This window comes from Anopheles ziemanni, chromosome 2, assembly GCF_943734765.1.
Source record: "Anopheles ziemanni chromosome 2, idAnoZiCoDA_A2_x.2, whole genome shotgun sequence".
NCBI lineage: Eukaryota > Metazoa > Arthropoda > Insecta > Diptera > Culicidae > Anopheles > Anopheles ziemanni.
In genome coordinates, this window is record NC_080705.1 from 86378788 (window position 1) to 86400919 (window position 22132).

Sequence of the window (22132 nt, forward strand, 5' to 3'; positions counted from 1 at the left end):
AAGAAAGGACCTCTTTGAATTATTTAATACTTTCCGCGATTAATACTTAAGAAATCTACCAGCGACAACATGATATCAAACGTATTACTATGGAAACATGTTAACCCGTTGCTAGGACCAATATAGAATTTTGCTTGGAACTTTCACGCATCAGTACATTAAGTGACCTTCCTTCAGCAACATGTTTTGGGGATTTAGTGAAGCTCTTGATCTGGTTGAGGAATATAAAAAAATCCGTCCCAAAGATACGCCATTACCCGACTCTCTGGATATCCTTTTATTTGGCAGTGGTGATCCGCGGCACATCCTGGCGACAGCAGCTACACTTTGGCGTCATCCACAAGTGACAGTAAACTTTTACATCGTTGAAGGATGCATAGAGCTTATTGCCAGGCATATGCTTCTGGTGGCAATCGCTCTCGAGGATCCCGAGCAACTTTCCACACGGGGAAAAACTCATCTTTTTATGGACCTCTTCGGAAACAGTCTCATTCGGCCATACAGCAACGCCTACTTGAACAGTAAAGCTAAAGTGCTCACGAACATCGTAACGGATCCCGAGTACGCGCAGCGCTATTCTCCGATTTTCAATTACGAAGCACTAAGGTACAAAGAACGCGATCAGCTGGAAGATGTGTTCCGGTTCTGGACCAACGCCAGGGAACATGTGTTCAACATTGCCCGCTATTGGGAAGATAGAACGAGGGCACAGTTGGGCGTGCGCTATGACCACCGAAATGGTGCGTTTGATTGGGACTTACAAATGAGGCTACGCGAAAACGGAGCGAAACAAATATGTCCCCAAGAGTACAAGCACTGGCGTGAGACGGGGATTGCCTTCACGTTTCCGGAATACGAACAAAGCGACCCAAACAAAACGTTCGCCGTGGGGCTTGTGCGAAAGGGGAAAACATACCACCATCGCGGATCGGTTGGAGATAACTCAACGGGACCGTTTATTTCCTTCGGCCAACGGTGCCCCGAGGAGCGGCTTACCCGTTCGAAGCATGGAGTGAACGATTTCCGTTCGACTGATATAACGGAACGAAACATAATGCAGATAATGTATGAAATTAAAGAAAAGCAAGCATATCAATTCGACTCAAAGGATATACATCAATACGGTCCGCATAAGTTGGACACTGGCAAAAATCTCAACAAACACGATGCCCGAACGGAAGTATTGGAAGCTACACGCTACGACGGTCCCATGGTTGGGTGTGAAAATTTAAAAATATTCTTTTTGTCTGTCGAAGACGTCGTACGTGTACAGGAAGATGCAAGATACGCTGGCAAGTTTGATGCAGTTTTCGTGGCTGCCAACTACTTCCGTCTGCTGAAAACGGGATTCCGCGCAAATTGGAAACCTGATTGTTTGCTGTGCTTCGAAACACGTCAATTGACCACCTTTAGCAAAGATGAAATTGGGGAACACAATGAAGCTATCAAAACGTTTGCTAAACACGAGGTACTGCAGCCTGTAACGAATTTTGCAATTAACAAAAATTACTCTGTTCACTTTTACAAGCAGCTTAGAAGCGATTAAAATGGTGTATTTATAAATCTAATAAACATTAGTAAACAAAAAGGATCTTTTAGGTTGCATTACGATGTCGCTATCTCTTTTAATGGACCTTCCAGGTATGTCGCGAGGGCTTGTGCCTTCTCCTTCAATATGCCCAATCCAACGGTGTCTCGTGCATAAAGACACAGCAGTAGATTGGCCACCTGTGTGATAACTACATTGCCATTTTCGCACTGAAGGAAAACATACTGCAAGCGATCTTCGCGGAATGCATTTCGGCCATTTTTTTCATACACTGACCAAATATTACTGGCAATGGCAGCCGTTACCGTAGCGTCTCGATCCCCAAAACCAGAAAACGCCAATAGTGCTCCTTCGTGAGTAAGTAAGCTATGAAAATCAAAAGTAAGAATCACATTCAATCTGTTGTGTGGATCTGTTTATGTTGTTTCTTGAATTCAATACTTACATTGTGTTTTCCACTCCTCCCGTATTTGCTTGGCTTAGAACCGATGTGAGCACTTTTGGTTGCAGCATCTCTAGTTTCTGAACTGATAAGGCTATTCTAGTGGATTAATCACTACTTTGTTTGGTGCTTATCACAAAATTGAAGAAAATACAGACCGCAAGTCGCTGTGGTTTCCTGCCAAATCACATTTAAGCAATGTTTATTATGGTTTTTTATCGCCGTGACAGTCTACAATGGAATAATGACAGCATAAGTTCAGTGACGGCGAATTGAAATGAAAATTATTCATGATCAAACTAATGAAATTTCATCAGAATGCATTCAAAATGAACAAAAAGATTCTTATTTTATAAACACGTATCGAAATTCACCGAAAAATTGTATGGATTTATTGCAGCAAAGTTCACATAAAAATCAAAAACTGAACGAAACATATGTATGTACCTTGATTTAAACTTGACGAAGTGGCTGTCAGACTGTCAAATTATCAAAACATTCTCGCGTCTATTTGTGAAAAAGTGGAAAGTTTATTTGGGAAAAAACCTGGTTGGATAAAAAAGTTACTTCTTCCTTTGTAATTACTTGATTTCGTCCAACAAAATGGATGAATTGGAGCAACTGGAACACCTTTCGCTGGTGTCGAAGATATGTACGGAACTAGAGAACCACCTTGGACTGAACGATAAGGATTTGGGTAAGGACATTTTTCCCGAGCTATGGTGCTGGACGGTAGTGACCTCATGGAACATGTATCTAATAAGTAAAAACTTTTCTTCTACAGCGGAGTTTATCATTGATCTGGCACACAAAAACCCAGCCCTCGACGCGTTCAAGCGCGTTCTGGCTGAGAATGGAGCAGAATTTTCCGATTCCTTCACGACAAACCTGCTGCGCATTATCCAGCTGATGAAACCAGCATCGGGCAAACGAGGCACTGGATCCGCCTTCGAGGACGACGCGAACGATGGAAACAATTTAGCATACAAATTTCCCGGCCTGGCTATACCGAACAACAAAAAAGGCTACTCATCCGACGAAGGCGAATACGACGAAAAGGAAGACGTGAAGGACCGAAAGGAAGATAAAAAGACTACGAACAAAGTGGTTGTGGACGATATGTTTTCGGAACTGGAAAAAATGGCTCCATCCAAGGTGGAGAAAAAGATCGACAGCAAGTCCCGCGAACAACTGGAGGTGGATAATATGTTTGCAGAGTTGGAGAGTCTCGCTCCGTCGAAATCGACCGAAGACGGAGGAAAGGAAGTAAAGCGAAAGGATCGTCGCAGTCACTCACGGGAGCGCAGAAAGGAACGGAGCAAATCGCGCGAGAAGCGAAGAGATAGAAGCAAATCACGCGATCGTCGGAGGAGAAGCAGATCAAAGGATCGTAAACGTAGAAGCCGTACGCGGAGTCGCGAACGACACCGCGATCGGGAACGTGATCGCAGTGGTCGTGACCGCGACAGGGATCGTGAACGTGACCGAGACAGGGATCGTGAACGCGATCGCGAGCGGAAGACAAGAAGAAGCCGTTCCAGAAGTCGTTCGAAGGATCGTGCACGACAACGGAATCGTAGCCCTTCGATGGATCGCATGATGGTGGAGAAACGAAAACGTACGCCTCCGATGCCGGAGGAACCGGAACCAGGAAAAATCTACGATGGTCGAGTGGTGAACATCGTAGCATTCGGTTGTTTCGTGCAGCTGGTTGGCTTCCGAAGGAAAAAGGAAGGTTTGGTTCACATCTCGCAGCTATCGACCGAGGGGCGCGTGAACCTCGTGACGGATGTCGTAAACCGAGGCGACGACGTGAAGGTAAAAGTAATGTCCCTAGCGGGCAATAAAATTTCCCTAAGCATGAAGGAAGTGGAGCAATCGACGGGTCGCGATCTGAACCCACTCTCGCACTCACACCTTAAGGATGCGGCCGAATCAGATCTACCTGGTCGCAATCCCGACCGGCCAATGTCGATGATTCCGTCGATGCTGAACCTTCAGGAGGGCACGCTCGAACCAGTAGAGGAAACTTCCCGCAAAAAGGTTACCAGAATCTCCTCCCCCGAGCGTTGGGAAATCAAGCAGATGATTTCGTCCGGTGTGATCGATCGATCCGAAATGCCCGATTTCGACGAAGAGACGGGCCTGTTACCAAAGGACGAAGATAGTGAGGCGGATATTGAGATTGAGATCGTCGAAGATGAACCACCGTTCCTGCAGGGCCATGGACGAGCTCTGCACGACCTATCACCGGTGAGGATCGTTAAAAATCCCGATGGTTCTCTTGCGCAAGCTGCCATGATGCAGACTGCGTTGGCAAAAGAACGGCGCGAGCACAAAATGCTCCAGCGAGAGCAGGAAATGGACGCGGTACCGACCAACATGAACAAAAACTGGATCGATCCGCTGCCAGATGAGGACGACGAGCGTACGACAGCAGCGAACACACGCGGTGTCGGTATGTCCACGCAGGATGTGCCGGAGTGGAAGAAAGCCATCATTGGTGGTAAAAAGAGTTCGTTCGGGCGAAAAACAGACATGAGTCTCGTCGAGCAACGTCAATCACTGCCCATCTACAAACTCCGGGACGATCTCATCAAAGCCGTCACCGATAATCAAATACTGATCGTAATCGGTGAAACGGGTTCAGGCAAAACGACTCAAATCACGCAGTATCTCGCCGAGAGCGGGTTTATCGCGCGAGGAAAAATTGGCTGTACGCAACCGCGTCGTGTTGCTGCCATGTCTGTGGCAAAGCGCGTGGCCGAAGAGTACGGTTGTCGGCTCGGACAGGAAGTGGGCTATACGATTCGTTTCGAGGACTGCACCAGCCAGGAGACGGTGATCAAGTACATGACGGACGGTATGTTGCTGCGCGAGTGTTTGGTCGATTTCGATCTCAAATCCTACTCCGTTATTATGCTTGACGAGGCACACGAAAGGACGATCCACACCGACGTCATGTTCGGGTTGCTAAAGCAAGCGGTACAAAAACGACCCGAACTTAAGCTGATCGTAACGTCGGCAACGCTGGATGCGGTTAAATTTTCGCAGTACTTTTTCGAAGCACCAATTTTCACCATCCCCGGACGAACATTTCCGGTAGAAATTCTCTACACAAAAGAACCCGAAACGGACTATCTCGACGCGTCGCTTATTACCGTGATGCAGATTCACCTTCGCGAACCGCCCGGGGATGTTCTGCTTTTCCTTACCGGACAGGAGGAGATCGACACTGCCTGCGAGATTCTTTACGAGCGCATGAAATCGCTCGGCCCTGACGTGCCGGAGTTGATTATCCTTCCCGTGTACTCTGCCCTTCCTTCGGAAATGCAAACGCGCATCTTCGACCCAGCACCACCCGGCAGCCGGAAGGTTGTAATTGCTACCAACATTGCCGAGACGTCACTCACGATCGACGGTATCTACTACGTCGTCGATCCAGGATTCGTAAAACAGAAGGTTTACAACTCAAAGACCGGCATGGACTCGTTGGTCGTAACTCCCATTTCCCAGGCAGCCGCTAAACAACGTGCCGGCCGTGCTGGACGTACCGGGCCGGGCAAAGCGTACCGTCTGTACACGGAGCGTGCCTATCGAGACGAAATGTTACCCACGCCGGTACCGGAAATCCAACGAACGAACCTTGCCACCACCGTGCTGCAGCTGAAAACGATGGGAATCAACGATTTGCTGCACTTCGACTTCATGGACGCCCCACCCGTAGAATCATTAGTGATGGCCCTCGAACAGCTCCACTCGCTGTCGGCACTCGACAACGAGGGACTACTGACGCGCCTCGGCCGACGTATGGCCGAATTTCCTCTCGAGCCGAACCTTTCCAAGCTGCTCATTATGTCCGTGGCACTCCAGTGCTCCGACGAGGTACTCACGATCGTTTCCATGCTCTCCGTTCAGAATGTGTTCTATCGGCCAAAGGACAAGCAGGCACTTGCCGATCAAAAGAAGGCAAAGTTTAATCAGATTGAGGGAGACCATCTAACGCTACTGGCGGTTTACAATAGCTGGAAAAACAATAAGTTCTCCAACGCGTGGTGCTACGAAAACTTTGTGCAGATTCGTACACTTAAGCGCGCTCAGGATGTCCGGAAGCAGCTGCTGGGCATTATGGATCGTCACAAACTGGACGTGGTGTCGGCGGGAAAGAACACGGTCCGGGTGCAGAAGGCAATCTGTTCCGGTTTCTTCAGGAACGCAGCGAAAAAGGACCCTCAGGAAGGTTACCGGACGTTGGTTGATTCACAGGTCGTCTACATTCATCCCTCCAGTGCATTGTTCAATCGGCAGCCGGAATGGTAAGTAGTATCTTTATGGACATATGGTCGTTTTTGACGAAAAATTATATGCAAAATGCTCCTTGTTTGAAAGCTGAACGCAGGAACTTTAGCCTAAACAATACCCCACCTAGAAGAAGATTTGATTATTAATTGGAGATTTAACGATTTTGGTTTTAGAATTTGAAAAACTAAATCTCGATTTTTTTTATGTCAAAATTTCGTCGTTTACTTTTTTTCGCTAAACCAACGAACTTTACTGCCTCAATTAAAGTAGGCTATTAGAAAGGTAACCATGGCAAAAGCAAGATATCCTGCGTGCGTGGGATAACCAGAAACCAGCAACAAACGACGGCGCATGATAGCCTAAAGAATAACAAATTTCATTAACGATTATTTCTTTCTTTGTCTCTTTCTTAGGGTTGTTTATCACGAACTCGTACAGACGACCAAGGAGTACATGCGCGAGGTGACTACGATCGATCCGAAGTGGCTGGTGGAGTTTGCCCCGGCGTTCTTCCGCTTCTCCGACCCGACCAAGCTGAGCAAGTTCAAGAAGAACCAACGGTTGGAACCGTTATACAACAAGTACGAGGAACCGAACGCGTGGCGTATCAGTCGAACGAGACGGCGAAGAAATTAAGCATAGACAGACGACATGGCGCTCTAGACTGGACTATCCTCATCTTCACCAGAGAGGATGAAGATATTTTTAATGTTAATTGAAATATACCACTGTCGGTAGCGCATATGGGTGCACCAATGTGTATTACTAACATAAACTATAGTTGCGTATTTGCTTTTACCGCCACTTTTTACTACTGTTCCATTTGTCACCAGAGCGTTTAAAGTTAAACTTAAATTTGCTTGCTTCTTGCCTCTGTTTCTCCCTTTCCGTCTCTTCATCCATCGTTATAATCTTCCGCCGGGGAACAAATTGAAGAGCTTTGCCAAAATCATTGCTTCCCTTTAGCTCCAACATTATCATCACCATCTGGTCGAGGGTAAGCGATTTTCCACTTTTAAACTGAAAATAGTTATCCAACGGTAGTCGTGCCATTCGGAGGCCCAATTTTTTCGCCTTTCCCAGCGATACCGCTTCCTGTGAGGATTTGTCCACCATCGCACCGATAATGTAGATATCGTCCGGATTGAACTCGGTAAGATCGTTCTTGCAGTGCGGCGTTAGGTACACCAACCGTTCCTTCGGGAATAGATCCAGATAGCTGCGTTCGGTAATGTTGAACGGGAACTCGGGCTGGTGGATCTGAACGAGATGCTTTTCGAGCTGTTTCATCGTCGTTTTACGGTAGTCTACATTGCAGTGGTGTATGTTGAACGGTTCCGGATGGGCACGGTTTTGTGCAAAGCATAGCATTAGCTGCTTCGCTGTATTGCGCATTTCCTTGTCGTTCATGTACTCGTCGTAGGAGCAGTCGATCACGAGATTGATACCAAACTGCATCGCTTGAATGAGCCTATAAAGGGCAATGACGACAGAAAAGAACGTTGAGAAACTTCAGGTCGGATTACAACCATTACCGTAACACCAACCGATTGTTATGGAAGTGGTCCACAGTTGAGTCGTATATCCTCAGGAACATGGTGTTGTGAAATAGACCGTACACGATGTGATCGTTTTCCGCGGTTGCCTTCATTAGTTCCTCTCGTCGCTTGGCGATCTCTTCTTGTTTGCGTTCCTTTTTAATCTTCTGGCTTTGGCGTACCACTTCAATGTTCCACAAGTACATATAATAATGCCGGCGTTGATTTCTGTTGAGCAACCAATGAGTTAATGTACGAAGCAAGAAAAAAAACCAGCAACATTTTATCCAGCACTGCATTCCTTTACCGTGAGCCTAGTGTTAGCAGATGTTCCCACTGGTCTGGTTTGATTGTGGATAACGAAGGTACCTTTCGTCCTTCTTGCCGCATCACTTCGATCTCTAGCTCGAGAATTTTTCTACGTTTCTCCATATCGGTTGACGGTTTCGGTACTTTTGTCCCTTCGGTGGTAACACTTTTTTCTGGCCGTTCTTTGCTGTGGGGAAAATTGGCGTAATTTTTCCACAACATCCCACGTGGTTGGAGTACACTAGTTCCTGCAGCTGGTGGAATGGCTGCAAAGGAAGCCTGTAGCAGCATTCTCGTTGTTTTTGCAAAAGTTCTTAACATTTTTGCCAAATTACCAACAGTAATATCGAGGAAAAACAAAACAAGATTCGATTGGATGGATTTTCGTAACTAGACGCATGCTGCTTTGTTTACAATCGCTGCCGGTGTCAGTAATCGAGGCTTATCAACCTTGTTCCCGGCTGTCTCTTTCCCGCACAATTAGTTTTTTCAAAAACTATAAAAGACGGAAAGATCTTTTGTACCACAAAGTTGTGTGTCCTGAAAAGACTTTTTTTGAGGAGTCACATGTACAAATCGATCAAGCGATCATGAAGTTGTTAACAAATTTGTTATTTCAGCAGAACCAACCAAGGTATCTGTACCTACATCCCATTCAAATGTTTATTTCATAAACTAAGAATCGAGGTAGAATCTTTATGGAATCAAATTATTTGCCTTCAAAAGACCTTTCATTTGTGTGGTCTGTTGCTGAAATTGATCGGGGCACTAAAAAGTTATTAACAAATTAGCTATTTCAGTCGTTATTTCAAGCTGTGACCAAGGTTTTTGAAGCTTGTTGGCGCGCCGCTGCTTCGTTCTAGTTGTAGTTGTTGTTGCAACGTACCATCCGTCCGTTCGGGAAACGTGAAGAAATCGTTCGAATTACAGAAAGCGCATTCAGTATAGCGACAGCATTTGAGACGGTAGGTTAGTGGTGTAACGAAAGATTTTTCTCGTGTGCTTTTATTTTGTTGTCTTGAGCCAAGACAGTGCATCGCGACGGTTCGGTTTTTAAAAATCACGCCTTTTGTGCCGTGCGTTTCAGAAGTATCTTTGTGGGTTTATTGTCAGTGTTTGTTTTATGCAATTCCAGTTTAAAACATGCTATGTATTGAAATAACGCCAGTAACAGTGCAGTTTCCGTCTTAACCGTGCTTCGAAGTGATCCCATGTTTCCATCGAGTGTATCGTAGGCAAGCCATACTAAAATGCGTCTTTCCGCTCGCATCAAGTGTTTCAAGTATTTAGTGTACGCATATGTTATTTTAATATCGGTGAGTGAGTCGGTTCTACTGTTTTTCCAAAAATAAAAGGTTTATTCCGCAAGAAAAACCTACCCCTCCAAGCGGTATGGCGTCGCATCTCGTTCGTTTGAAATCCGTTCGTAAATTGGGTTGTTTCAAGGATTGTTGTTCCTGTTAGTTTCTGCAGTTGGATTGCTGCTAAACAGCAACGTTCGCAAGTGATCATGCAATTCATGCTACCGCTGATGAAAATGGGCACATTGATGATGTGTCGTGCCGAAGGTGTGCACCCCTTCTCGCGTCGATTCAGCCATTTCTGCTGCCTGTTGGAAGGGATCGCCGAAGGTTATTTATCTGCAATTCACGCACACACGTTGTCCCCGTGGCCCATCGGCCCTTTAAACAGTGTGCCTAGTGTAAGAAAAATCTCAACAAATGCATCAATTTGCGTCAGAATCGCATCAGTTCCATGCATCTCTCAAACAACGCCACAATGCGCCGCAGGTATAACCTACACAATTACCTTCTCTAAACCGGAATTTCCGTCGATCGGCGACACCCCTCGGCCCACTCTCGCTCTCTTTCTATCTTTCGTAGTGCCAGGTTAATTAATGCTACAAACCTCCTTTGCCAGCCAGGTAAAATAAAACAGACAACGCGCAAGTTAAGTCTTGCAGGTGAGAAAATGTTTCCGACGCTAGAGCGAAGGGAACGGCACTAGCGGAAAAAGTTGTGAATGTACGAAAGAGAAAAAAAGCCTGTTTCGTGGTGTTAGAGAAACACCCTAAAATTCGTTGAGAAAAACGTGCCGAGGGGGGTGTGTAGGTACTTCTTGGGGTGCATAAGGAAAAAAACTTAAGGTGTAATCGCAGCAGACTCGAGGCCGCATGCTACGATCGTCGGTGATCTTGCACCAACGGACCCTTCAATGTTGATCATGGTATTTGTGGAATATTCCTTGGCAGCGTATTATCCATCAAAAGCGCAGAGATCACGCAAATAACACACGAAAAGTGCTGATTTTTTTCCCAAAAATCTATGAAAACACGGTTCAATGCGTGGCTAAACATCATTAGGAGGTTTCATTGACTTAACCGGCTGCCCACATTAGACAAAATCATCACACAACAAACAATGAAAATTCAGAAAAAAGAAAACCTCATGGTGGTGTTATGCTTCGGTGCACAATCTGAAAGCCATGCTACGCGGTGTGGAGTGAAACGCGGATGAACAAACGAATGTAGACTGAATAACCGTTAGTCTCCAGCGAAAAGTTGACGGTTGGTTACTAAGGTGACAGTGGTTTTTCCATTTTCAGAAAACAGGCAAAATCTCACTGGAATTGTGATAAAAATAGATAGCTTTTCGCAGAAAGGAGTAGTCTTTGTTGCGGGAAAACTGTATTCATCATCCCTTGCGGCCACATTTTTCAACGGAATACAGGCGCTACCCTTGTCGGTTATCGTGGTCCGGAAAGGATGATTAAGCATAGCGGTACTGTTTTAAAATGACCCATCTTTTACTCTGGGGGGAAATCCAAGCAATCGAGGACTATCCATCTGTCCGTCGCGAACGACTTTTCGGTGGTTTTCCGGTGGCGTTAATGTTGACTTGGTCCCGAAGTTTAAACAAACAAAATATTCTACCAAAACGCAACGCGTGCGAGATGCCACGAAATCTAGCCAAGAAAATCATTCCAAAAACGTTTCCCTTTTCTAACGCGTTATGGTTTACGTAAATAAATACGGAGGGCAGCTAAAGAGTGGAGCATAAAAATGTCATTCGAAACTACAAGGAAGAATATGTGATGTTGAGGTCTTACAAAGGAACAAACTCGCCAACCCTCGAATGCACACCATGACCTCACTTCCCTCTCGAGAGGGAAGAATCAAATTTCCCTACCCCAACAATATTCCCTCGACATGCGAGATGATGCTTCGGGTAACGCTACTTCAAAACATGCTGAGCAATCATATCGCGACTGCTCCCATTGACGCATGCAAGAAATATGTACCACAGGTAGTGGAACAACACTGGGAACGGTACAAAGACAGCCAGAACAAACCTACCCCAAACCGACAAACTCATCCCCACAAGGTTGGGGTGAAATATTGGGTGTGTACCGTAGACTCTGTTTTATCTTGTCTTCTGTTTAGCAATTGTTGATGATAAACAACAACGAGTGCGCGCTGAGTATGGCAAACGAGTAGACACAAAGCCACTAAACTACACACTCCTCATCCGACCCGAGGCCAGTCCCGGGTGTCGTTATCGTTGATGTCGTCCACCGTACCCCGAACCAGGAGGGAAAGCCTGGGAAGGGAAGGAAAAGAGCCATCATTATCTTCAGCATTTTTGGCGAGACAAATTCTCCACGGTATTGCCCGACACGCTTCTAATTATCTCCCTTCTCCCGATGCCACGTTAGACATGGCTGTTATGTGCAGAAAAAGGCACTGGGCTGGAAAATGGTTGCTAAACAATACTCAATGATGGTGCCTGTGGGGAAAAGTAATGGAACAAGCACACTACAGTGCTCCTTCCCATCTGCTCTGGAATGACTCCATAACCTCTCCCATATCCCTGCCAGACACGTAAATGTCATCCTGGACGCGTCACTTTCGTCACGCCAGAATTGCTGGCTGGTGGTGTTGTTGATGAAGCCCTACAGACCTAGCATCTACCCGGACCCTACGTATCTCTAACCGGCCAAAGAGAACTAGTTGGCAAGGATTATCGTGACCGGGAGTTAATCCCCAGTTTGTTGTTTTGTGTGTGTTTTTTGGTTTTTTTTTTTGGTGGGATTCTACTTTCCGCCCAAGTTGATTCGACGTCTAATCGTTTCGGGGTTTCCGATTTACCCCCCCCCCCCCCCCCCCCCTCCCCCTCTCAAACTTTCTTTTCGTCGTGTGTGGCTTTCCCCATTTAATTCAGTTAAGCTTTCGATGTACTCGTACAGCCTCGTGGAGCTATCATAATAATTCTTAACATGTTTGGGCAATAAAAAAAATATTCCAACGCCACGCTCGAAGCAAATCCATGACCAACCGAAAGAGGCTGGCCGGTTCTTTCGCATAAGTAATCCGCACAACGAACCACAATCCCAGTGTCGTAAGAACATTGGCTTGGATGTGGTCCAAATTATGAGCACGCTTCAACAGAACCGGCCCCTGACTGTACATCTACGTCCCGCGTTGACCCTTGACCCCGTTGGTCAGTTTACGAACCGTTTACTGAACCAGGGCGCAATTACTCTAATCCTGCAGAAAAGCATTTCATAGATTACTCTCCGTACCACATCTCATTTTCATGGCGGTTTGTCTTGCCCGGAAAGCGTGTACGTTTTGCTTTAAACATATGTAAAGCCCTCCCCACATGGGGGGGTCAGAAATGTACGATTTGCATCATTGGCATGACACCAGCCACCCAACCAGCCAACGGAACGGTTTCCGTTCGCACAAAACATATGTAGTGAAATTAATGGAATTCTTGATTCTTCTCTCGCCAGAACTGACTGTTCCCTCGTACTGGCTCGGGAAATTATCGTCTTCCTCCCACGGGTACCGGGAAGCCCGACCGTACGCCACAGATGGCTTTATTTTGCATAGATCAGATGCCGCGAGATTGTGCCGTTTTTATTGCGCGGAAAGATGCTGCCGCTTCAACCATATTTCATGTGAACACCCCAGCATTCGCTGTGTCAAGCTTCTTCCAACTTCCGTCGGAATATGCGTATCCTGCGGTTTCGAAAAGGGAGAGAAAGAACTAGATTTGTGGTACCGCTCCGGGTAAATACGCAATAACGCGTTGCACATTTACGCATTAGTTTATAAGTCGTCCCCATTTTGAAAACGTTCCATTTTAGCCTTCCCTTTGGATGGAAGTGGATGTCTGCAAGCGCTCGCTGCGTATTGTGGCGAAAAGGGCTTCATTCAATTAATGAAATAGTCTCGGTGGAAGATATGTAACTGCATTGCATGTAACAGGACGATAAAAAGACGATGCACCAACTTTGGATGTGACTTCTTCGGAACAGAACGAAGGTTTCTCCCCACCCCAATCACTTAACAGAATCCTTGCAAAAGACCTCACTAGACAAGAAAGTTAGAAAGTTTCCCACTTTGTCGGATTGGATGTTTATTTTCTCTTTGCTGGAAGAGCCGATAATTATCTTAAAACACGTTAACCGCGTGGAAACCACCTGGTGTGGCATGGAGCGGGTTCCCAGCGGGTTAGCAGTTTAGCAGCAATACAATGTTTAGTTGTCAAATTAACTTTGTAAGCCAATAAATTCAATCGGCTATCAACAAACAACCGGTTAGTACACAAGAAGGTGTTCCGGTCGATAGAGGGGACCAAATCTTCCGTACCGAAGGTGAGAATCGATGCTAAATGATGCTAGGTCTCTTTCAAACAAGTTCTCAAATTAGCGATTTTTAGAACTGTTTGATCACACCTTTTGATCGCACTTCAAAGGATGCGCATTATTTGGGTAGCTTTTGCTAATTATGTTCTTTTTCTTGTGCTCGCTCGGTTCTTATGTTGGGTTTATTCGTGTTAACAAAACTTACCTTCATTGGCATTAGATTTATTAAGGATCTTTTCTTTTCCGTCGCATTGACCTAAGACAGACCGCCCGTTGAAGGGTCGCTGGTAATGTTTGTTTTTGTCTACACTACCCGCCAAATGCTGTCAAACAAGGAACCTGAACCGGCAACTAACCGATGTTGCACTTTCTGCTCGTTTTGCAAAAGCAAACAAACCGACAAACGTTCGAGTAGCGAAACAGCTTCAGTCTGTCTGATTTTGCGTAACTTTGCTACGGAAGGGTGCATTTTCCGGCGTCTTCTCCTGCGGTGTGTACCCTCTGCGGCTTAGAATTCACATCTTCCGAATGGTAGGAAGGTTGGAGGTTTCCAGCCGAATACACTTCCCGACTTCGGTCGGGCGGATCGTATAAATAAACAAATGACATTTACCGTCGGTATGTGTCGCTTTGGACCGACTGTTTTGGATGGAGGAAGCTAAGCGGGGGCGGTTAGTTCGATCGTGCTGCTGGACCTCATCGAACCGTGCGGTTGTAGTTCGCCAATACAATATATCTTCCGACTTGGAAAACATCTTCTCGAAACCCGTGTCGCCACCAATCTGTAGCTTTGCAAACAACCGGGATCGAGCGTGATCGAGGCGTTTAATGATCCCGACGGGGGAATGGAAAAACGATACTCAGGCGCTCCAAAGACCGATCTTCGTGCTACAAAAAGACTACGTCGAAGGTGTGTACTCCGCTCAACCGATCGAATCTAAGTTTAGCCATATAGACGAGAGTCTTTAAGTACACGAAGGAGAGTATTTACCCGCCCGGCATCTCGGTAAAATTGTCTCCGTTCCCTTTTCCATTGCAGCTGTGGATGTTGGCAAGGGCGTGGACTTTGGTTGCGGCTGTGTCTAGTCTATGCTGCTAATGGATATACCGATCAGAGTGCGCGCCATGAACTGAATCTGCATCCGCCGAAGGGAACGAATGTAGGGAGAACCAGCACAGGGATGGCACATCCATCATCGAGACGAGAGTCTGTTGCATTGGATTTTTATTTCTTGAATACCTATTTCTTGGCAATTGCTAAGCTAACGGTGAACTCAAGTGCACGTTGGGTAACCGATTATGCATGCATTTAGAGCAATCACCAGTCTCTGTTCGGAAATCCCATCGAAACTGCGCTACTAATGTATCCTCTTGATGCCATTTTAATGTGCTGTGTGCTACTTAGAAACCCTCGCTGTCCGCCATCAACATCTGTATGCGGGATGCTGCTCTAGCTGAGCCTGTGCGGAAGAACAAGAGGAAGCACGTGTTCTTGCCCAGCTTCCAGCTTCAGCAGGAGATGATGATGATCCACTGCTGATATTTTTATGAACTCAAAGTCCCCGTCTAGTTGGACTATGTAAAACAGCACCCATAAAACGTTCGTTCAATGTTCATGTTTAGATGATGATGGAACACAGTTTGTTTTATTCCACACACAAGTCAAACCGTTTTTCCAAACATTTTATGAGCCCTTTGATCTCCGACGGCTTTCGAAGCGGTGCAAATGCAGTTCGAATTTGCGTTTTTTTTATTTAAAAAATTGCCTAGAATCGGATGAACATTCGCCGTCCCCTTCTGTTGGATGAAGTTCATCTAAATCATCGTCGGTTTCGGTGTATCGAGAGTTGAGTTTGGCCGCTGACTGACTTGCTCGGTGGTGTGAGACGGGCTGTCGTATCTGTTTTTCATAAAGAAATGATTTATAGTCACACTTCATTTACTAAAACACATCCCCCTCCCCTTGCATTCCATCGAGATGTGAGTTGGTTGCCTTTTTTCTCCTTTGCTGACTCCATTCCGCGGATCTTAATATATGTACATCTGTGTCGGTCGCGACTGTCGATCGTTAGGAGATTTTCGTTTCGTCTAAGAGCAGATGTGGAGGAGTTCATGTTTGTGTGTTTGCGAGAGTTTTTGAAGATGCTTTCCTTCTAATAGCCCAGAAACGGTTCGCTAACGTGTGTGAACGGGCGTTGCGTCGCTCTAATAAATTTTCGAACAAAATTATGGTTCGTTCTTGATACAGTTTTTCCTCATCTGTTGGCGTTTGGCCAGCTAAAAAAAACGTTCAAGATGTATGGTATCGTTTTTCCCTGACGCGGGGAGGGTGGCAAGCTTGAGGGTTTTTGAAGATCGTATTAAATTAGTAAATGAATGTTCAATCAGCTTTGTTTAGGAATCTTGTTACGTATTAATTGGCAAACATGGCTTGATATCACCGTAGGTCATTTTACTTCAATAATTCCTCGATATGAGGGACTTTTATCGATGACTTCATTGGTTTTCCACGTACAAACGACCAACGGTGTATCAACAACGTCTCAATTCCCGCGACCAACCTCCCATCCACCACCCGTTTTTATCGATCGCCCGAGACCATTTTGTGGCATGCCAAAGTAGTGCCAAGTACATGCTCAAATGGCTTTCAATTCGCGCCGGCAAAAACGGTTCACATCACGGATACTTTTATGAGGGCTTTTCCAAATGTGCACATTAGTACATTGTTTGTAAATTTAATCAAAAAAGATAGCCCCCATGTTCGTCGTGTGCTTGTGTTACTCAAAACCAACGCACAATAACACCGGCATCAGTTTTTGTTGTTATTGTTGAGTCATAAAATGGACAAATGGGGGCACACAATAGCAAAAGGGAGGCAGTAAGAAGTTTAAAATGGTCTGTTGGGAGGGTAAAAGTTTATGGTAAAATTTTACGCCACATCTCAGTTCGTCACAACACAAAAAGGAGAAGAAAAGCGAACCATTCACTGGTGACGCAAATTCTTTCCCTTCCCCCCGACAGAGCACAATATGCATAATGCATGCTAGTTGGAAGAAAGCCCACCATATCGGAGTTAGTTTCGAATAATCGGTTGGCGGTTAGTTTGTGCCCTTCCGGTTTGAATATCGGTTTTTCGTTGGATCATGTGTCACTCCGACCGTACCAAAGGCCAAAGCCTGAGAATCGTGCCAGGCATCTTTCTTTTTACCGTTCGCGGCGGCGGACGTAGACGTGATAGGACTGAGAATTATGAATCTCGGGCGCGCGAATCTGTCGAATGGTGTTTGTGGATTGTGGTTACAAATGGCGATCGTTCGCGTGCCGTTCGACGTTGGCTCTTTTGACGATTTGGGCCGGGCGAGAAAACTTATTACGTGATGGACTTCTTTTCCCCGCGGACAGGGGAAGCCATTCATTACCCGGGTTTGGCAGAATGTGACTCCAAATCGCTTATAGACGGAACTGAAGGAAATTGGACACATTTTGAAACTGGGCGACGTAAGGCGAACATTAGATTTAAATAATACAGGCTTACGGTACAATCCGCCCTGAACAAGCGCTTTAAATATAAACACTCTCACATGCTTTTCCATGGTATGTTTAATCAAACTGCAAACAGTTAATATTTACCGCGTGTGTATGATAAGCCAACGGTCGTGGAAAAGTACAGGTGTAGGAAATTACATTTCAATATTTGCTGATATGCGTAAGGGACGGTAAACGTGCTGGAGTGTATTTAACATAAATCATAGTTTAGTTTTGCTCATTGTAGAGAAGACTAGCTTTAACCATTTAGATCGTAAATGTTCAAGCCATGTGGTTGTTGAACAAGTTATTAACAATAAAAAAACTCGATTCATTATATTTTACTGCAGCCCTTTTCAAACAAACGATCAAGAACCAACAAGTATAAGAACATTTCCATCTTGTAAAAGAGAAACTCCTAATGATGCACTCTCCAAAATAGCAGTCGTTACTACGATTCAAGTAATTAAAAAATCTTGTTTCGGTCCCTATTTTTGGTTCCCGCCTACTAATGTTACGCAAATACTTAAATCGATGTTTAACAATAAGGGTTCTGCGAGCAACTGCCGAGACTAGAAATAGTTAATCCGATGCTTTATGGATGCATTAACGATGGTTCTAAAACACTTTTCGTAACATGTCCCCTTAGCAACACTTTCTCAACTGTCCCCCCGGGCGCGATGGTGCGAACAGATTATGATGCAGTTTTCCGCGATGCAACCAGCTTACGGTACGCCTGGTTCGAGAAGTGATCTTAATGACTCTCGCTTTCCCGGGCCCCAAAACACCACGACCTGTCAGCGATCAATCAGCCAGACTCACCGGATTCACGTTTCGGTTTGCCCAACAACCCAACGGTCCCCGGCATTAGAATGTCAATCAACGGAAAGGGTCTGTTTTGCACAACCTCCCCCGGCTTCTCCACACTGCCATTAGAAGTGGGAGTTCATTTTCCCCAAAACCTGTTCACATTACATTAACCTACTCTCCTCCGCCGCTTGGCGCTGATGGATGCAGCGAGTCACCATCAAGACGCGAAGATCTAGACGTAGTAAAACCGAACTCCTTTGTGTCGAACAAAACATTCAGAATGTTGCCGCGAAAACCCACGGCGGTGGTGGGCGAGTTCCGAGAAAGTTGTGCCTCAACGCTCCCCAGGGTGGACCAGGGAGCTATTCTTCCGGCGTTTGTTTATCTTAATTTACACACTCGTCGCGCTCGTATAAACCGTTCGTTCGAATTTGTTTATACTACTCTGCGGGCCCATGGCTCAAACGCATTTTACGAACTACACTAATTAACACTATTCGTTTCGCTGACCCCGCAGCGAATGGTGCACTGATTCTCGGACCCTCATTCGGAGATCAAATGAACGAAGATGTAACGAGGCTTATCACTGGCGAACGATGTTTACTACAAGACGTTTGGAGGGAGGAAATTAATTCTGAGTCAGCGTGGAATTGACTATTCTCTCTTTTTTTTGGGTTTCTGAACGATTCCTGGAAATTAGATATGTGGTGGCGCACAGCTGGTAATCGGAGCATTCCTCCTATGGACCCACCGGCAGTACTCACCGATAGTAAAGGATCAGTTCTGGGAACCGTTCGCAGTGCTGATCGTGCTCGGGCTGATCTCACAGCTCCTCTGCTACCTTGGCTGGACGTCGACGAGCCGGAAGCATCGGTGTTACCTAGGAACGGTAAGCTATTCCTGGTTGGAGATCCTTTTTCTGATCACCCCATCGCCCGTCTCACTCACGTGTCACTTCCATTTCAGTTCTGCGCATTTTTAGTGGGCCTCATTGTGATTTTATTCTTAGTTAGTGGCTGGTCGGTGGCCACCAAGGCGCATCTCATCACCCCGGCCGAGCTAGCCATTGAGTCCAGCTTTGGGGAGTTTCTGGCAAAAGACAGCACCACCAAGGACCAAACGCACATATGGAACCGGTTACAGCGGGACGTAAGTCAACAGTGGCTACCTCGAGGGTTTCGCGCCTCCCCAGCGTTTAATCTATCGTTGTTTATTATTTTTCAGTTTCACTGCTGCGGTTACAATGGCATCCATGACTATAAAAAAGTAGGTGTCCCCTGGTCCTGCTACGATCCGGTCAACTCGAAGGTGTTCAATGCCGGTTGCATGCACGTGTTCGTGAAAAGTATCGAGATGAATATGATTCGCGTCGCGGTGGTCGCGATTGCCTCCGCGCTGATACAGGTAGGGATGCAGTACAGTGTTGGTGTCGGCATGGCGTAAGAATGCTAGCCACTTAATTTCCCCCCCACGAAATGTGCATCCGTTTGCGGGGGAGAACGCCATTGCTCCACTTCCAATGGCGCGCTTAGTGTGGTGATAAATCTTTGTAGCATAAATGGAGTAACTAATTAAGAAAATTAGTCATCCTGGTTCCCCTCGTACGTCCGTCCAGAACGACGAAAAGAAAAGGTCCCTGAGCGTGAGCGGGTGGAAGGATTTCAAAATAATGAATAGATTATTTATATTCTACAAAACGTGCATGCGATGTTGCAGCATCATTCTTCGCTTCGATCCTCCCTCGGGTGGTCAAAAATAAAACGCGCGTCCTCTACGTCCGTCTGTCTGCTCCCTTGAGACGACGACGTCACGCGTCCGTTGTCTGTCAGCCGGTACGCACGCACACGTAGACCCCGTTATGCTAAATGGTAGGAAAATGCGTATGAATGGATTTTCCCTCCCCATGGCGGTGGTCTCTGCGCGTCATCTCGAAGCACAACAGAATGTCCCGAGAAAATGTATGGCAAATACCACTCATTCCTCGACATCTGCTGCTGCTGCAGGTTTGCCCGAATGGCCGGTTCGGTAGCCTGCTTGGCTGATTTAGTGTCCACACGACTTGGACGGACGATCAGAAGATAGACGTTCTTTCTGACGGATTTCCGCGACGAACGGACGAATCTCCGGACTCAATGTAGCCATTGTTGTGTACCAACGAGTGGGAAGATTCATCCCCCCCAGTTTTAACCAGTTTCTCCCGAGGAGACAAACCCGGTCATGTGGTGTGAGCGTTGCTTTATACCTGTTGCTTAAACGATGACTCTGTTTTGTAGCGTCTGTTTTGTACCCGAAATTCAGTCGATGTAGGTCATGGTCTTCTACCGTTCTCGGTTTTTACGATGGAACCTTGCCAACGGTGCCGCTGGGAACGTTCTGACAATGAATTTCTTCACTTGGGTGTCTCATGCAAAGCAATGGAGGAGGGTATGGATTGAACAACGGCCAACCGTTACTGCATCTGTGGTCGAATAAATCATCCGATTTATACATTCAAACTAGGAACCAGTTCGATTAAATATCTTGAAACCACATTCCGATCGTTCGTAGATAATTTTAAATTTTTTGTAGCTAAGGTCGAATTACGGAAGTCTATGTGCGGGATCTACGGATTTGTGTGTTTCCCTTTCTTGTACGTACAATTCTTTGTTGCGCGTGGTCAGAAAATGCGCACACACAATTCCCAAACATATAAACATCATCATCCCACAAACAGCCACAAACAGACACACACACTTTTTTGCAGATCCACTCGCCCCCTGCTGCAATGTTTCGATGGCCAGTTTATAAACACACGGAAAAGGCAAACAATTTTTCTGCCGCTCTGTGCGCGGTTGTTGCGGGGCAGAAGTAATAATAAACAATCGGGCCCGCCACACGATTGCTTTCATCCATTATTTTCTCGGTCCTGGTCTCGGCACCTTGACCATCTTTTCGTGAAATTCCTCTTTAGTCTCGCTGTGGCCTTCGGGGAGGTGGATGTGAAGGATGAAAAATCTACTGCTAGAAGAGAAAATTAACTTAGGACAAGTTGGAAAATCGAAGTCTCTTAGAGCCACGTGGGAAAATTAAACATTCGTTAGTGAAATGTTTCACGTGCCATACAAGTTTGCGTGCAAGTTTCATGAAATATGTAGCATGCTATGGTGGTATGGTAGAAAAAACGGTATTTTTGAAAACGTTGCATTCTGCCACATGTTTTAATTAACCTAAAAATTGTTTAATTTCGTTCAACACAGTTCCAACTAATCATACTTTTTCCGTCACTCCTATATCCTCCCAGAGCCTCGGCATTTTTTGCGTGATACAACTGACGATGCTGCTGCGACGACCAACCATAATGCTGCCAAACGGAGATAACCACTCGATCCGGGTAAAGCGTACGCGGGAGATGACTCCACTATCGGCGGCCAATATAAGCAATCCGACACCACACAGCAGTACAAAACCACCTATCCCGCTAAAGCCCGTCGCCACGCGAGTGGACCCACCCGTCATTAAGCCGTCCTCCCATTGAATCTAGCCACCTCACTTCAAATCTGCCAGCTTACAGCAAAAGTGCCCATAAGATTCCCATTTTATCATTATTAATGCGATATCAGTTAGGTGAATCGCAATAGTTTTAGAGAGCACCGCAACGCGCAGTGTGTTGGCATTTGGTTTCGTTGTTTTAATCGTTCGTCCTTGGACGCTAGTGGTAATGTGGGTTACAAGAATGGAAGACAGGGAGAGACAGACAGGCCAACGTACTTAAATTCCGTACATAAAAACGCGACGATCTAATTAAGCTGACAAACAACGTGCGACAATGGTTGAGCACAAACAAATGTTCGAATAAAATATTTAATATTAAATCGTATTAAAACTAAAATAAGCAGTACAGGTGATGAGTAATCAATGAATCGTCCTAATCATCCGAAACTCACCGATTAAATTAACAATTTAGCTAAACTTGCGGTACCCAAAACAACACTACGAACAAGACACGAAGTACTTACCACGCAACGA

General features: G+C 45.8%; 5 protein-coding genes across 5 annotated transcripts; 3 read left to right on the forward strand and 2 right to left on the reverse strand.

The window, feature by feature from the left end:
* Positions 1–181: 181 nt before the first annotated feature.
* On the forward strand, positions 182–1546 carry LOC131294618 (dynein axonemal assembly factor 3 homolog). Its single transcript, XM_058322663.1, has one exon. It carries the CDS (start codon positions 182–184, stop codon positions 1544–1546), a length of 1365 nt encoding a protein of 454 aa, XP_058178646.1.
* Positions 1526–2200, reverse strand: LOC131294848 (ragulator complex protein LAMTOR2 homolog). The gene is made up of 2 exons (XM_058322900.1): positions 1995–2200; positions 1526–1915 (listed from the first exon to the last, which is right to left on the reverse strand). Exons 1-2 carry the CDS (start codon positions 2060–2062, stop codon positions 1606–1608), a joined length of 378 nt encoding a protein of 125 aa, XP_058178883.1. The 5' UTR covers positions 2063–2200; the 3' UTR covers positions 1526–1605.
* Positions 2201–2521: 321 nt separating this feature from the next.
* LOC131281118 (ATP-dependent RNA helicase DHX8) lies at positions 2522–7062 on the forward strand. The gene is made up of 4 exons (XM_058310370.1): positions 2522–2688; positions 2776–3095; positions 3171–6307; positions 6707–7062. Exons 1-4 carry the CDS (start codon positions 2595–2597, stop codon positions 6927–6929), a joined length of 3774 nt encoding a protein of 1257 aa, XP_058166353.1. The 5' UTR covers positions 2522–2594; the 3' UTR covers positions 6930–7062.
* On the reverse strand, positions 6710–8479 carry LOC131281120 (mitochondrial ribonuclease P protein 1 homolog). Its single transcript, XM_058310371.1, has 3 exons — positions 8139–8479; positions 7841–8059; positions 6710–7764 (listed from the first exon to the last, which is right to left on the reverse strand). Exons 1-3 carry the CDS (start codon positions 8459–8461, stop codon positions 7089–7091), a joined length of 1218 nt encoding a protein of 405 aa, XP_058166354.1. The 5' UTR covers positions 8462–8479; the 3' UTR covers positions 6710–7088.
* A 911-nt stretch (positions 8480–9390) lies between these two features.
* LOC131281712 (tetraspanin-1) lies at positions 9391–21641 on the forward strand. Its single transcript, XM_058311059.1, has 5 exons — positions 9391–9456; positions 18828–19016; positions 19094–19276; positions 19352–19531; positions 21408–21641. Exons 1-5 carry the CDS (start codon positions 9391–9393, stop codon positions 21639–21641), a joined length of 852 nt encoding a protein of 283 aa, XP_058167042.1.
* The last annotated feature ends 491 nt before the right edge of the window (positions 21642–22132 follow it).